This window comes from Furipterus horrens, unplaced genomic scaffold, assembly GCF_987537825.1.
Source record: "Furipterus horrens unplaced genomic scaffold, mFurHor1.1.pri manual_scaffold_17, whole genome shotgun sequence".
NCBI lineage: Eukaryota > Metazoa > Chordata > Mammalia > Chiroptera > Furipteridae > Furipterus > Furipterus horrens.
The window spans coordinates 58,324,243-58,339,268 of NW_028327187.1; the positions used below are offsets into that span (position 1 = coordinate 58,324,243).

The 15,026-nt window shown below is 44.1% G+C and overlaps 2 protein-coding genes across 4 annotated transcripts; one reads left to right on the forward strand and one right to left on the reverse strand.

The window, feature by feature from the left end:
- Positions 1-262: 262 nt before the first annotated feature.
- Positions 263-4,959, reverse strand: ARMCX3 (armadillo repeat containing X-linked 3). 2 transcript variants are annotated; one of them, XM_090265330.1, is made up of 4 exons: positions 4,814-4,959; positions 4,236-4,336; positions 3,897-3,957; positions 263-3,287 (listed from the first exon to the last, which is right to left on the reverse strand). In XM_090265330.1, exon 4 carries the CDS (start codon positions 3,142-3,144, stop codon positions 2,008-2,010), a length of 1,137 nt encoding a protein of 378 aa, XP_090121456.1. In that variant the 5' UTR covers positions 3,145-3,287; positions 3,897-3,957; positions 4,236-4,336; positions 4,814-4,959; the 3' UTR covers positions 263-2,007. The 2 variants fall into 2 exon arrangements, with proteins under 2 accessions (XP_090121456.1, XP_090121454.1); XM_090265328.1 differs by having other exon boundaries at positions 3,897-3,960.
- A 4,846-nt stretch (positions 4,960-9,805) lies between these two features.
- Positions 9,806-12,710, forward strand: ARMCX6 (armadillo repeat containing X-linked 6). Of its 2 annotated transcripts, none has more exons than XM_090265333.1 (2): positions 9,806-9,894; positions 11,113-12,710. In XM_090265333.1, the coding sequence occupies exon 2, from the start codon at positions 11,259-11,261 to the stop codon at positions 12,153-12,155; it is 897 nt and encodes a 298-aa protein (XP_090121459.1). In that variant the 5' UTR covers positions 9,806-9,894; positions 11,113-11,258; the 3' UTR covers positions 12,156-12,710. The 2 variants fall into 2 exon arrangements, with proteins under 2 accessions (XP_090121459.1, XP_090121458.1); XM_090265332.1 differs by lacking the exon at positions 9,806-9,894 and adding an exon at positions 10,189-10,281.
- The last annotated feature ends 2,316 nt before the right edge of the window (positions 12,711-15,026 follow it).

Below are 15,026 nucleotides of genomic sequence, written 5' to 3' on the forward strand. Positions count from 1 at the left end.
TAACATTCGAGTACGTATATGGAAGCCTGGGACTTAAACCAGATCATAACTAAACCAAGAATTTTACTCTTTCATGGCCTCACATATAAAGCAGCAGAATATCTCCAAACTTACTGGGACTATATTGTGGGAGTTGGTGAGATCATGTTTAAGAAAACATTTGAGTCCCTGGAAATAAGAAATAAGAACTTAGAAATACGAACTAGTCCTTTGATAAATTATTTTAACAGTTGCCTTGCAGGAACAACAGAATTCTACACAATTGTCAATAAATGTTAACCTTTATTGTTGTTATTTTTTAAATGACACTGACACATGGCAAAATGCCCCCAGGAAAACAAAGGTCAACCAAAAAACAAAACAAACAAAAGAAATAACCATCCCTATTAACCCTGCACTCTAGGAAATTAATGGTGCTTGCTTTTTTCGTTATGTGCCAGAACATTCTATTTTGCCATGTATTCCTTCATTTAATCCTCCTGGTAAGTCTCATATTCACCACTTATTTATGATTTCAGAAACAAAACTTCAACCCATCTCTTTTTTAATCTAATTTTTTTCCATTCAGTATATGCACCAATCACCTGCTTCATTCCCAACACTTTTTTTTCAAAACTTTCCAAAAAAAATTCAAATTTATTTTAGATAAATAAGAACACATTGATAATTTAAAACTAAAAAGGTAAAAAATCACTCATATCCTTCCACCCAAAGATAACCACAGTTATTATTTGGCTGTGTATAATTCAGTTTTTAGTATCTACTTAAACATGTTTTATTATTCTCAAAAATAAAATAAAATCATACTATGAATATCACTATCCAACCTTTCTCACTTACCAATGCATGATGAATATCTTTTCCTGGCAATATGAATTTAAATCAACACATTTATCACATACCATGTGAACATTCATTAATTTATTTAACCAATCCAATGCGCTAGACACTTGCTTCTAATTTTTACTATTTTAGATAGTGCTGGAATGCAGACTTGTACATGCAGCCTTTGGTCAATTTTTCAATTATTTTCTTAGGATAAAGGTTTTACATATTTTAAGGCTTATAATATGTATTACCAAATGGCCCTTCACAAACCTTATTCCAATGTAAATTCATTACCACCACCAGTGTGAAAGGATCTGTTTTGCCATACCCCCAGGGACACCGCACAGTAGTTGAGGGAGAGACTGTTATGTGAATTCCAATCATTCTTTCCAGTCAAAAATATTTAGTGATTCTTTGTGTTCAGTGGAATAATGTTCAAACAACTCTCTACCAACTGGCTTCACACAGCTTCCCAAATTTATTTACTTCCACTCCCTGCATGCTCCACTCTAAGCAGACTAATTTCCTCACTGTCATAGGAAGAAAGTTCCTACCTCCATGCCTTTCTCGCACCCATTCCCTCACTCCCATCTCATAGAATGCCTTAACTACCTACCCCATTCAGGAATCCTTTAAAATGGCTGCTGCCTCCATGAATCTGTGGCAACTATACCCTACAGAAGCTTTTGATTCCTATGTGCTCTGAGAACGCATATTTGACAATGAGTATACAGATATTCTCAGTTATTTTGCTTCTATGTTTCTTATCTTTCCAACTAGCTTATAAACAAGAGGACAAGGATCGTTTTTTTTTTTTCTTTCCAGTATTAACACACAACTTTATTGATGATACACAAATGAAGTGAATGAAAATGACAGGAGGGAGCTTACTTAGGATGAATCGATTCACTGTCACTTATGCAGAAGAAATAGTAAAAATTTTTCAATGGAGGCAGTGAGATAAAAAGCAACAAACATGTTTCCAGAACATGTAACGAACTTCACTCATCCAGCTTAGATTTAAAGACGACCAACTCAGACAAATATCAGTGTTGATGATACAATATGATATTCATTACTCAAAAATTGGTAGCTGAAAGGATTCCTTTACCATATAAACAAGGTGGAGAAAGCAATAGTTTACAATGTGTATTGCTTCTAAACTACAAAATCAAGAAGTTATTCTTGGCTGTTTGGGAACATATGCTCAGCCAGTTTGGCCATGAACTTTCCAACTTTTACTTTCACCAAAAAATCATGGTGACTTTCTATCCCCAGAATCTTATCAGCACACACCTGAAATTCTTTTAAAAAGAAAAAAAGTGAACCTTTGCTGAATTGATTCTGAGTAGGTTCATTTTCTTCCAATTTAAAATTGTCATTTATGTTCTCAAATATGACCAGAAGTTTCAGAATAATCTCTTTGTTCTCCTTGTTATTAAAGAAGGAACCCAGCGAAAATGGTACTTGGGCCCTGAGAAGTTCTCTAGTCATGGCTGGATTTTCAGCCAAATTCAAAAGGAGTTTTAAAACCTGAAATTTGGTTTCTTCATTTCCTGCTGAAAATAAACGGAAAAAGTCTGAAATGGAATTAGCAAGCATGTGCTGATACTCATTAGTAACAGTCATATTGGTAAGCAATCTTAGTCCAGCCAGCTGCACAGATGAATTCAAGCGAGAAGTGATTGTATCATCACATACTTGATTCATATATATCTTAAGCCTGCGCTGATTTTCAGCATTCACACTCAGGTTATTCAGGACAATTAAAGCCTTTTCCTTAACGATGGGATCCCGAGTATTGAGAATCTTTGCAACAATTGGGAGACCACCCAGATCACGAATAATATCTCTGTTAAATGTATAAGCAGCATTGTTACCCAGAGCAATTAAAGCTGCTTCAAGAATATAAGGCTTTTCTGACATCTCAACCAAGCAAAGAACTTTTTGCAGCTCTTGAGGGGACAAAATAGTATCATCTGAGTTGGGAGAAGCCCGTTTCTGAACAGCTCGTCGAGCCCGGGTAGCCCTGGCCCTGGCCCTGGCCCTAGCTCTGGTCCCAGCCTCGGTCCCAATCCGGGCCCAAGGTGGATACCATACTATACCCTTGCTCTCACTGTCGTCATCATCATCATCAGACCAGTCGTACCTGGCCCCAGAACAGTCCCCAACATCATCCACATCCCCAGGCCCACTCTCAGCCATTTTCTCTTTGTTCTGTTTTCTTCCACGGGCCAGTCTATAAATGCAATAGCAGGCACCAGCCCCAATCACCAGTCCCGCAGTCACCCAGCCTACTTTCCTGGCGTAGCCCATGCAATCGTCCCTGACAATAGCAGGGACCAAGGAACAGAGTAGTCACTCAGTCTTGGGGAGAACTATGGGCCTGGGTGCTGGCCTGTAGAGGGTGACTGTCTTCAGCCACTTCAAGGCCACAATAGCTGATACTGAAGGTGAACCTAGAGATGGAGGAAGAAAATGGGGTTTGAGTTTCTCTTCTTTGCCTTGCCCCAATGCAGGGAGTTATACAGAGAAACAGGAGAGTAGTAAATGAGTACTTGGTAGGAAATGTAGATTGTTAATAAACTCTCTCTATTCCCCTCATTTCACCCTCCACCTAACCCCCAGCCCTACCCTCCCCAAGCCTAGTTAAAGATAATTGAGCCCATAGTCTCTCCTGGGACTTCAACCACCCATCCTTGGGTATCCCAAGGAAGTAGCACCCTTGCACTAAACTCCTCCAGACAAGCAGCTTGCCCCCTTTTCCCTCCCCTGGAGTAGTGCCACACCCAACAGCCCTTGTGATCTACAGAGACCAGAGCCAGTGAGAACCGAGGGCTTGATGGATCAACTGTTCATTCCTTGCTTTCCTGATTCACTCACTATCCAGGTTGTCAGATTTTTAAAAACCTCTCTATGCCATCCAAAACATGCACATGCCAGCCCCTTTCATAGCCTGAACTGGGAGGGATGTTGAAGAAATAAGGTAGGATTTAGTGAGTGTGGCAGATTTCCAACCCTTCCCCCATTCCAGTCAGCCTGAAGCCCACGCCCACGCCCACACCCACCTCTACTGATCAGAGGAAACTTCCTCCCTCACTTCAAGTGGTGCCACCTGCTACAGCAGACCTGCTGGATGACAGATCAAAGAACATGAGGACTAAGTACTGTTGAGGGAGGAAGATTATGAACAAACTATCTGATAGGTTTTCCTTTTGTCATTCTCCCCCACCTCATCCCACCACAATACACACACACACACACACACACACAATGCATTCCATTTTGCCCGAGCCCCAAGAGTGCGACAAACATACGCAGGCTTAGACCTAACCTAGATTTATTGCCATCTCTGGTTTCTCTCTACCCCCACCACCGCCCCTCTTAGGGTCCCCAGATGGTCTTACCCTCAAATCGACCTTCCCAGTCAGGGTTAATTTCCTTCCTCTTCACTTGTCTGGCGTAGTGCTGCAAACTACGGAAATACTGGCAACCTGGGAGAGGCTCACTAAACACAGAGCCATCGTCAGGAGGATACAGCCACAGTCAGAAAGACGGGAAACAGCCGCTACCGAGTATTTGGTGGACGGACCAGTCCTCAGAACATGAAATTATTTCCTAATTCGGAGGCCTGCTTGTCAAAGCTTTCCCACCTCTATTACCCCTCTCGGGATTCTGCTGACACATCACATTGCACCTCCACCTCACCCCCCCACCCCCATGCCCAACCTTTCCCAGTCGGCACTGTCCTGGAGGACTGAGGGCTAACACCAAGGCCACAGCTCCCTTTCCGGATTATGGTCTTGGCTCCCAGCTGATTCCAACCTTTTGATCCCTGGGCTGCTCCCCAAACACCTCCCTGCTCACCATTTTGCAGCATCAAAACAGGCTGCAGGCGGGACGACGGAGGCGCCTCAGGACCCGAGACGGTCTCCGCCTTACGCCCTCGACCACCCACACTTTATGGAATCTCCCAAGCACTGACCTTCTGGGATCTGGGACAATTTCCTTCTCCTTCTCCTTCTTCCCTCTACCACAGGGCTGCTCTCCCTCAAGCCAGTGCAGAGCTGGTACTCAGACGGAACAACGACCAGAACAAGAAGGACTTTTGCACACGTCAGCTCTTGGTCACGTGAGAGCTACGTCATTCACCAACTCTGGTCCCTAATTTCCCCTCCCACCAGCAGTGCGGCAAAAGAGGACCCGCCCCCCTTCATTTCTTCCCCCATACCAGGCCTTGTTACTCTTTCTTCGTTGCTAATCCCATCTCCCTGTAGTTGACTTTACCTTCCTCCGATTACCAGAAACAGTCTCTTCCATTCAGGCTATTGGCCACTTGTACTTTTTGAAAAATTTGTTTCCTCCTTCTCTAGATTCCTGGCACAACAGCCGTTCCTTCCACCACCCCTCCTCCCAGCTATGAATGTCTACCATTTCCTCTGAAATCTAGTCCCAGATCTAAAATGAAAAAAATCAGAAAAGGAAACCTGGAATGAGAGTATGTTTTTTACTTTCTTAATATTTTTCGTTCTGCCCTCTCCACCCCTGAGCCTGCATTCTTTTCAGTCATTCTGCCTTCTTCCACTCCCAGCCAGCATTCTTTTCATGAGAAATGTTACTATAAAGCTAGTCTCATTTGAGAAACAAAGTGGGAGTTGCAGAGTAATGTTGGGTGGATAGCCTCCAAAAGTCCCATATTTTCTCACTTGTGGGGAGTGTTATACATATCACTCTAAGCAATCTTAATATCTTCTGGGGCCTAACAGATAACACAACCCTGAATGAGGTAATCAGTGTGTCTGAGAACGCATAACTCTTCTGACTAGGCCAGTTTTCTAAACAAGAGAGCTACAGACTTCCACTTGCATCAGTTAGCAAGGAAGAGAGAGGCACAGGGCTCGCAGAAGCCAGTAACACAAAATACTGAGTAGAAACTACAACTGTGTAGTGGTTCTCTGTCAGATAAGTAAGCACGCACAACTGATAAAGTGAGTGGATACAAAGAACATTACAAAATATATTTGGGTACAAATAAAGAATATCTTTAAATGAAAAAAAAAATGTTAAGAGTAAGACTATGACCAAGAGAATATTGGCTGAACTAGCATCTAGCAATTACTGGGAAAACATTTCACCAGCTGGTTTGATGACTCAATGATTCACCTCTTAACATTGATCATTTTTATAATGGGGAAAGTAATAAAATAATGTCAGAACACAGGGCCTGCAGTGGGATCTTCCCTAATAGTTTAGATATAAAGTTTTTATCTGAGTATAATTTTTTAAATCCTTAGACAATGTGGAAGTAAAGCAAGAGACTGGGAAGTTTTGGAATAGGCAACACTCCAGGGAAATTCATATCAATGTAACTTTTGAGAGGCAGTACTAGAAAATGACTGAAAATTAGTAAACATAAACCAAATCGACTATATGATTCTGTGTTTAGACAGAGATCATGTGTAGTGAAGGGGCTTATTTAAGCAGAGAATATATGAAAAGGAGAGTCAGAAGAAAGTGTTGGTAATTCCCACTGTCTGAAGGAGAGGGAGTCTGCTAAGATGACTGGAACAGTTAGCTTTTCTTGGCAATAGTACTTCAAACTTCCTTAGCTGAAAGCCACTTCTTAAGTTAAACCAATGTTCTTGCTCTGATTTCAGGCTCAGGTTTCCCAAGTAGTAGCTTGCCTACAGGAAAAGAACGGGTTGGTAAAACTGACAGAAACCTCCAGTACCCCTGACATGTATTTCTCAGCGTAAATTATTCAGGTGCAACTCCTGTTGAAAAAGCTTCCCTTATGGCCTAATTACAAGGGAGAAGGCAGAGATCAATGGTTTGGGCATTCATATCTAGATTTATATATGTGTCTATGAATGGGGATCTTTCCATGACAGAAACATCTGCTCTCAGCATACAGAAAAAAATTAGGGATTGATCATGAAACAATGAGGACAAAACCCTGAACTGTAGATGCAACTCTGTGGAGTCCTGTCATGGAAGCCAGGTAGCTTTGGCTTAGAAGCTTGTGCATCACCACCACTTTAGAATTGTACCGCTTTAATGTTCAGTTAATGTGAAAATTAAGACACGCTGTGGCCAATAGGCCTCTAGCACCTCAGTCACAGTTCGACGACGGGTTAATATCCAAAGTTATTAAAAAGGCTCCTGAAAGTCAACAACATCTGAAACAGTTTAAATTTCTCTCTTAGAAAAGAAAGGAAGTGTGTTTTACATTTTACATACCCTGCATTTTCCACAGCAAAAGTGTGGGCATTGTACCCAATACAGACCAACTCAATACTCTCTTACTAACACTTAAATCTTGAACAGTGATAAAAATTGAAAAGCAGTGGAATTATGCCATCCTGAAGAGACTATCAATTGCTCCTGCCTGGACCCCACAGAGCTGATCCTAGTCTTCAACATCCTTTCATTGTTTAAGTTCACCTGGTTTGGTTTCTGTTGCTTGCAACCAAACAAAATCAACTAATACACAATACAAATATAGATAACAAAATACAAAAAGTAATACAGCTTTTTAAGAAAACGATCTTCTGTAATTTATTTTTCTCACCCTCTACAATTCCTTTAGTGTTACCATCTGCCTATCTTTTTTGTTTGTTTTCAGACACCTTATAAGTTACATGTCACATATGACCACATACTGATTTAAGCCTTTTGACAGTGGCTTCGCATAGTCTTTTGCAGGCTCAGGAACTTTCAGCAGGCATATCTGAGGAATTGCTTAAGGATTTTCCTTTTTCACTTTTGAAATGGTCAGGCAAGTAACATGCTTTTAAATATTTGCTCGGGAATGTATAACTGAGAGAAAAGTATATTTTAAATGCTAGTCCCAAGGTTTCTTGGTAAGAATTGTAGATGAAAATGACAAAAAAAGTAAGATAATTTAAAGGGTTATTTCCATGGTGTTTAGAAAGTTTTAGAGAGGGAGTATATTCAAACAGGAAAGGTCTGACAGACTAGGAAAATGATGATCAGGGGTTATACACTGGAACAATTGTAAAATATACCAAAAGATAGAGTTATTTTATTCTAGTAAGGGGAGATGAGTAGATTTTTTTTGAAGCTTTGTTAAGCTTTACATATTCCTTCTTTCTTTCTCATGCGTATATTAAAAACAAAGTCACTTATTTAAGTGTTAGCAGCCAAAAATTGAATGATTGACAGTTGAATCTTCAAGTTCTATTTGTACGGCTGAATAAATAGAATTCACTTCTCTATGGTAAAGGGCAAGAAAAAGAACAGTATAAGGCAATGATGGCAAAACAAATGAGGCAGGGGTTTGAGAGAGGGGGTATCATTAGTAAATTTGGATTATAAAAGTTTGAGGAAGACCAGAAAGTTGTGACATGTTCTTGACTTCTGAATATTCATTCACCAGGAAGGCACTCTAGGCTTCCTGGCTCACATCCTGAAAGAGCCACCCCACCCCACAGGGCCTCTCACTGGGGAGCTTCCTGCTGTGGTGTCATATTTCAATATTCTAAGAACAAGGCTGCCTGAAGGGTCTATATTTAGAGTATGACTCCCCAGCAGGGACAGCTGGATGTCTGGGGACTAACTTCTGCATGCTTTATCCCAGAATTCTGGGATTATTCTGAGGGGCTTTTAGGGGTGGTTCAGTAAAATTTTAACAGAAGGCAAGGAATGCATAGTCTTCTTTCTCCTGGTGAGCGTTTAGGATCCTGTGAACTGTGCTTTTTGTGAGGGAAAAATGACATGGATCTCAGGGGTGTTGCAGTGATTTACAGACACCCGCGGAACATCACCACTATCTCCACTAGAAGATGCACAACAATCACCACTGCTAGAGTGACATGGCGCATGAATGACAGATACCAGAGATATCAGTCCAGGGTCATTATTAAATGAGAAGTCCACCTATTGAGTCTCATTTTATCAATGGGATAACAGGGAATTCTCTAATTTCTGGATGGTTTGTGGGTTACACCATACAGCTTCAGGATAGATTTAAAATAAAGACCTTTGAATGAAGAGCAGACTGATCTGTAAAGTTACTGATTTTTAAAGGTGCGTCTGAAGATATATTATTCATTCAAATTTGGTGTCTGCATAAGGTCTGTCCTTTGAAACCAGAAGGAAAGTTATCCAGCAGTCTTCTAAGAAGATCTCAGTAGTCTGACACCTAATACTATGAGTTAAGCCAGGAAGAAGAAAGGGATAGCAGTTCGCTTATGTAAAATGCTCATAATTAAAACACTGACCACCTCACTATAGATTCATGTGATTCATCAATTTAGAAATCATATCGAACGCACACTGGTTTTGTTTGTAAGGACATGTTTTTAAATTTTAATATGCTTTTTGAAAGCTGCTATTTCCTGTGCAGTCAGAACACTTTTTAATGCAGTACAAATTAACCAAATCAATGAGCCCTCCCTATTAACTGGGAAATCCTTATAAGTATAGATATACATACAGATACTTAAGTTGTTTTTTCCCAAGTTATACAGTTTTATTGTATTTTCTGATTACAGTAATGTAGCTTGAGTCTATAAAAAATTAAAGAAGGAAAAAACAGAACATAAAGGTATCAAAAATATTAATAAAAATTCACTACTACTTGAGCTTCCTTTTCTGACCACCCGCCCCACAATTTTGGTGCAGTGACTGCATGGGGAAGGGGTAAAAATTAAGGGATGGGGGCAGGAGTTTCAGAGCCAAGGAAAGGATAAGACATTTCTCCAAGAAGTATAAGTAAACGAGAGACCCAAGAAAATATGCTGCTCTTTCCTGTAATTAGAGAAAGGCAAATTCAAACACCAAAAATCCACGACGACTTCTGGTTTCTGCTATTGTTACAGAAGAAAAGAGTGACGGGGACCAGTGTTATGGCGGGAGGTACAGGGCAGGCTGGCGCCTGCCGCACTGCTTAAGAGAGTGGAAATCGGGGTCCAGAGCTCACCGGTGACGTGATCATCACATGACCAAGAGCTGAACTCCTGCTAGTCGCCTCTGCCTGGGTATCAGCCCCCTATTACTCTGCATGTTCTGAAGGAAGGAGGAAACTAGCCTTGGACTGTGCAGGTCAGTGGGAGTGTGGGTTCTGTTTGGAGAGAAGTCGGGGTGGGAGAAGGCCAAAAGCGCCACTGATCCAGGTTTGGGCTGATTGGGGCTGTATCTCCTCACCCACCTTATAAACATCAGCTCCGCCCCCCAACCCCCGTGCTCATTTTAGTAGAGAACTGTGGGATTTCGGGCGGGCTGGTGAGGGGAGTGAATGGCAGTTACTGAGACTGCGAGGAAAGAAAGGGTCCACAATCAGGGCACTCTTATCCCGAGTGCTGCTCAATCCAACAAGCACTCTGTCTCCTAGGTCCCCTGTCTATCTGCAAGTGTGTAAGTCTGTTGGCCCCATAAGTCGCTGCAAAAGTCGAGGCTTGGGAAGGAGCAAATTGTCTTTGGACCGTACAGGTCGGTGTGAAGGTGGGATGAGCCCGGGACCCTGGGTGGGGGTGGCGGAGGAGAGAGGGTTGGGATCCGTGCCAGCAAGTTCCAGTCGCCCTCTCCCGGCCCCTTCTTTCTCCACACTTACTCCCAATTTGGTGCAGGGAAAGGGGTGTGGCAGCCTTTGCTGGGGAAATGGCTGACGACAAGGGCAGGGGAGGCGGGAGGGGGGGCCATTGGGCAAAGCCCAGATAAGGAAAGCCCAGGAGATGTGAGAAATATTTTCAACTCAAAGGCTAAAAATTCAGAAAATCGAGTATTAGGACCTGTGTTCTCATGCTGATCCATCCACTACACTTTCAGTTCTTCACTGCTGGCTGTCTTTCCTTCTGTCCTTCTGCCAGACTGTCCATCAATCACTGTGGAAGGAGCACTGACAACAGAAGACAAGGAAAGGCTAACGAATTTAGCTAACTTTGGTAGAGATTGGTAGGAGCAAGTGCCTGTCAATCTTTGGGGGTAAGGGTGTGGTGGAGGAGGAGACTATCTGAGGGTTATAGTCTCCCCATGCCATCCTCCTGGTTATCATAGCACAACTCCACTTCCTGCCTTTTTCTGTAGGGCCTGGAAGAGAAATCGTGGATACTGAGGATAGAGAGAGGAACACAGGAAGGAAGGAAGGAAGGAAGGAAGGAAGGAAGGGAGAGAGAGAGAAAGAGAGAGAGAGGGAGGGAGGAAGGGAGGAAGGATTTGCTAATAATCCACCTCCCTCATCCAGAACTCAAATTCCACTTTGTTTGGTGAAGCACAAGGCCAGGTACAGCCCAAAGCCCTGATACTGTTTTTTTCCACCCACAGATTCATCACAAGTGAGCTACAGAAGCCTGGGTGAGGCTGAAGACCAATACTTTCCACAATTACAGACCTTGGCCCTAAGATTCCTCTTCAGTCAGGTGGGAAAAGGCCCTTTCCTGTCCTGTTGCAAGGCTGGCACATACTTGAACATGGGCTGGGCTCGGGAAGTGGGTTGGATGGCAGCAGGACTGATGATTGGGGCTGGTGCCTGCTACTGCGTTTACAAACTAACCGTAGGAAGAGATGACAGTGAGAAGTGGGAGGAGGAAGAGGAATGGGAAGATGACCAAGAGCTGGATGAGAAGGAGCCCGAGATGTGGTTAGATTTCGCAACTATGGCTTGGCCCTGGAGTGAGGATGGAGATTGGACTGAGCCTGGGGCCCCTGATGGAACCGAAGACAGACCTTCAGGTGGGGGCAAGGTGACTCGAACACACCCAACAAGACAGCGTCCACTCCCGTACGAACATAAAAATACTTGGAGTGCTAAAAGCTTTAAAATGTTCAGTTGTGCTCTTGATCTCTCCAAGTGTCCTTTCATTCAGAGAAACATATTTTCTGCTCAGTCCAAGGATGCTGGTTTTTCATTTAGCCACAATATCAGTAGTCATTTGGCCAGCCTCTCCATTGTTGGAAACATGATCCTCACTCCCGGGCCCACTTTTAAGGAGGCTTTATGTGCCCTGGATAATGCGGATGCCAGTGTGGAAAATCAGTGCCAGATTAAGATGTTCATCAATGAATTGTGTCAGGAAACTGCGTCACATTGCTGCAACTCATTTCTGCAGCAGGCCGGATTAAATTTGTTAATAAGCATGACAATTATTAATAACATGCTTGCCAAGTCCGTTTCAGACCTGAGGTTTCCTTTGATATCAGAGGGAAGTGGATGTACTGAGGTTCAGCTTTTGAAACCCTTGATGGGTTTGTCTGAAAAGCCAGTCTTGGCAGGGAAATTGCTGGGTCCCCAAATGCTGCTCTCATTCATGTCCCTCTTTATCAGGAACGGAAACAGACAGGTTCTCCTGGACACCCTGTCCTCTTAAATGGCCACCTCAAACAGAATGGGACTGAATCTACCCAAAACCTGTTTGGTGAACACATTATTGTGTTCTCATTCAAAGACTCTGCAGTGGGTGCTATAGAGGATCCAGCCTTAGCCAATCACCAACCACACCATGGTGTGAAAGTTATGCTTGCTAAATCAAAGACCACACTCCTCTTATTGGCCAGGCAGGGGTTCCCACAGAGCTTTGAGTAACTTCTTGGTTTTGTAGTCTACAGGCAATGTGCATTGTAAATCTCACTCCCTCACTTCTTCCTGTGGTAAAGGGCTCATTTCAGTTGCCAGCTGTGGATAAAGCATCATGAAGGATGCTTGCCTGTAGTGGTCTCCCTGTCTAAGCTGGACTGTTTTGTGCTGAAAATGCATTTGTTGCTGCATAGGTTTTCTTTTCCGTTTACTCTTTCTTCTGCACCAGCGGATGGATGGTGAACCTATTCATCAGAAAAGAGCACTCCCTTTCTATGTGCTGTACTGACTTAACCTCATCCACCCAAGTCTACATTTATATGTTTCATCAATAAATATGTGTGCTTTGTCTGGCAAAAATGAGGCATGCTACTTGTTCTTGAGTTGACGGTCTTCATGAAGAAAAAGACAAAACTACAGGATAAGTGCTAACTAACTGGGCAGGGTAGGGGGAGGAAAGGAGGGAGGGAGGCATTTGCTCTGACAGATGCATGCTTATCAGTGCTCACAGGAGGCAGGGGTAGAGATAGGCTGCAATGTTCAGGATGCACCTCAACAAAGGGTTGGAGGCTGGGAACAGGTGAGGGTGTGGAGGGGGTGTGGTGGAATTGGGATAGAATTTTGGGAGGACTGAAAGAGACAACACCTGTGAAGCAGGCTGCACAGTGCCTGGCACCTGGAACAGGAAATCCCTTGATGAAGCTGTCCTGTCCTTGACTGCCAGCCTAGAAAGAAATGTCAGTGTCCTTGGGTTTTTCTACACATCCTCGGGGGCCACTGGGCATCCCATCCCTGTGTATTTAACGGACGGTTATAGCAATAATGGTTTCCACTTGCTGCGTGCCTACTTTGTGTCATTCTCGCTCTTCTGGGAAACAATCATTAAACCTACTTCCAGGCCCCCACCCTTCCTTGGGATCCCAAGGCCAAATTCCTGGGGGAGTGAGAGGAGTTGGTTGGCCCTTGCTTCCCTTGGTGGAGCTACCTTTCTGCACCATCCCTGGTACATTCAGTGGGATCCAGGAAGAAAAGTGGAGTTCTCCACAAACTTCCTGGGCAGGAGGTGGTAGAGCAGCTGCTGAGGTGCTTGGAATGGCTGTGGTTGGTCCATTGATCAAGGAGACACTTCATCCTCTCCATCCAAACTCCCGGCAGCCCTTGGGGGAAAGGAAGAGCCCAGCCCTACCCACTGAACCACCCCATGGAAATAGGCAACTCATTTCCAGGCCCATGTCAGCAAGCCTTAGGCCCTGTGTCACCAAAGCCAGGTTTTCTGCATGTCTTGGGTGTGTCAAGCTATGGTCCTGTTCCTCAAAGCTCTGGCCAACTCAGTGGACAAGAAGCTTCCTTTGGACAGTACTGCTTCTGTGCCCGGTGACTTCTCCTGGTCTCCTGGGATGCTGCTCTGGGCTGCTGTGTCCCAGGCATCACTGCTCTCTAAGTGCTCTGCCTCCTGACTCTTCTCCTCTATAGAGAGCATAGTCTTTCTCCCTTGAGGCCAAGCTGCCTCCAACGCCCCAGCTCGGTTGGAAACTATTCTGTGCAGCAGAGGTTTCATGACCACGGTGGAAAAAATCTATCCAGGACACTGTATTTTGTCTGGGGGGAAAAAGGAGGTGGCCGTCCCCTCTAGTGAAGAAAGTGCAAGACCTCCGTTCCTCATGCTTTTTATTGAGAAGGGTATGTATGGGAGATACAAGGTCAAAATTCATGAATCATCAACAGCTTTTAGGTGCCTGGATTACAGTTAACAATTATAGATTACAAGTACCAGTACAGAGGGCACAGTGACCAGTCTGGGTCAGGGTCTATTAAGCATCTTGATGCCACGTTGGCATTAGGTGCAAGGTTTCATACCTTCCTTGCTAGAGATTGTTTGTACTTAACTAAGAGATAAGAAAAGAAAAGCAAGTTCTAAAGCATGACAAGGATTCTTTAAATCCAATTCCCATGGAAACCCTCTGAGTGGTTTTCCGTTATGCCTCCCGTGTAGTGTAGCCTTTTGTTGAGACTTGAAGACAAACCGGTGGGGGTGGGGGTGGGGGCGGCTGGCGCGGGGATGGGGGGCGGGGCAGGCAGCAAGTCAGGCTCCTGGCGGGGCTACAATTCCCTAAACTGCAAGGAGCGCAAGGAGCGGTTCCCCACACTCCCTTCTCCCAGAGTTAGGGTTGCATGTAGGTTACAGCTCTCCTGCTTGTACCCATGCCCTGTGCTTCAGGCTGTCTAGTTAGCATGAGTGCCTGCTAGACCCCAGGCCATCTCAGGGATCCTGCAGCCAGGAGTGGTGATGCTACCTCTTCCCAGGTCCTGGCACCTTGGACAGCCAGCATGTGATTGGGGTTGCAATGACACCACATCCCCCAACAAAAATCATCCCCCTCGGGCTTCTTTTGCTGGCTCTGGGCCCTGACTTGTTTCCTAAAAGCTGTTAATGCGGCCATCTTTTTCGCCCAAGCAAACCTTAGGTGGGCTGGGCAATCTGTTTTCCACATAACATTGCCCTACAGACAGCTCCTGCCTCCGCTTGGCCCATTCTGTCCTCAGTGACACTTTACTACTCAGCCTCTTCAGTCTCAGCACAAAGGCAGAGGGTTTTCCCCTTCTTCCTGGCTCAGAATCCCAAATTAATACACGCCTCTCTGTTCCTCTGCACTCTGCTGAATTC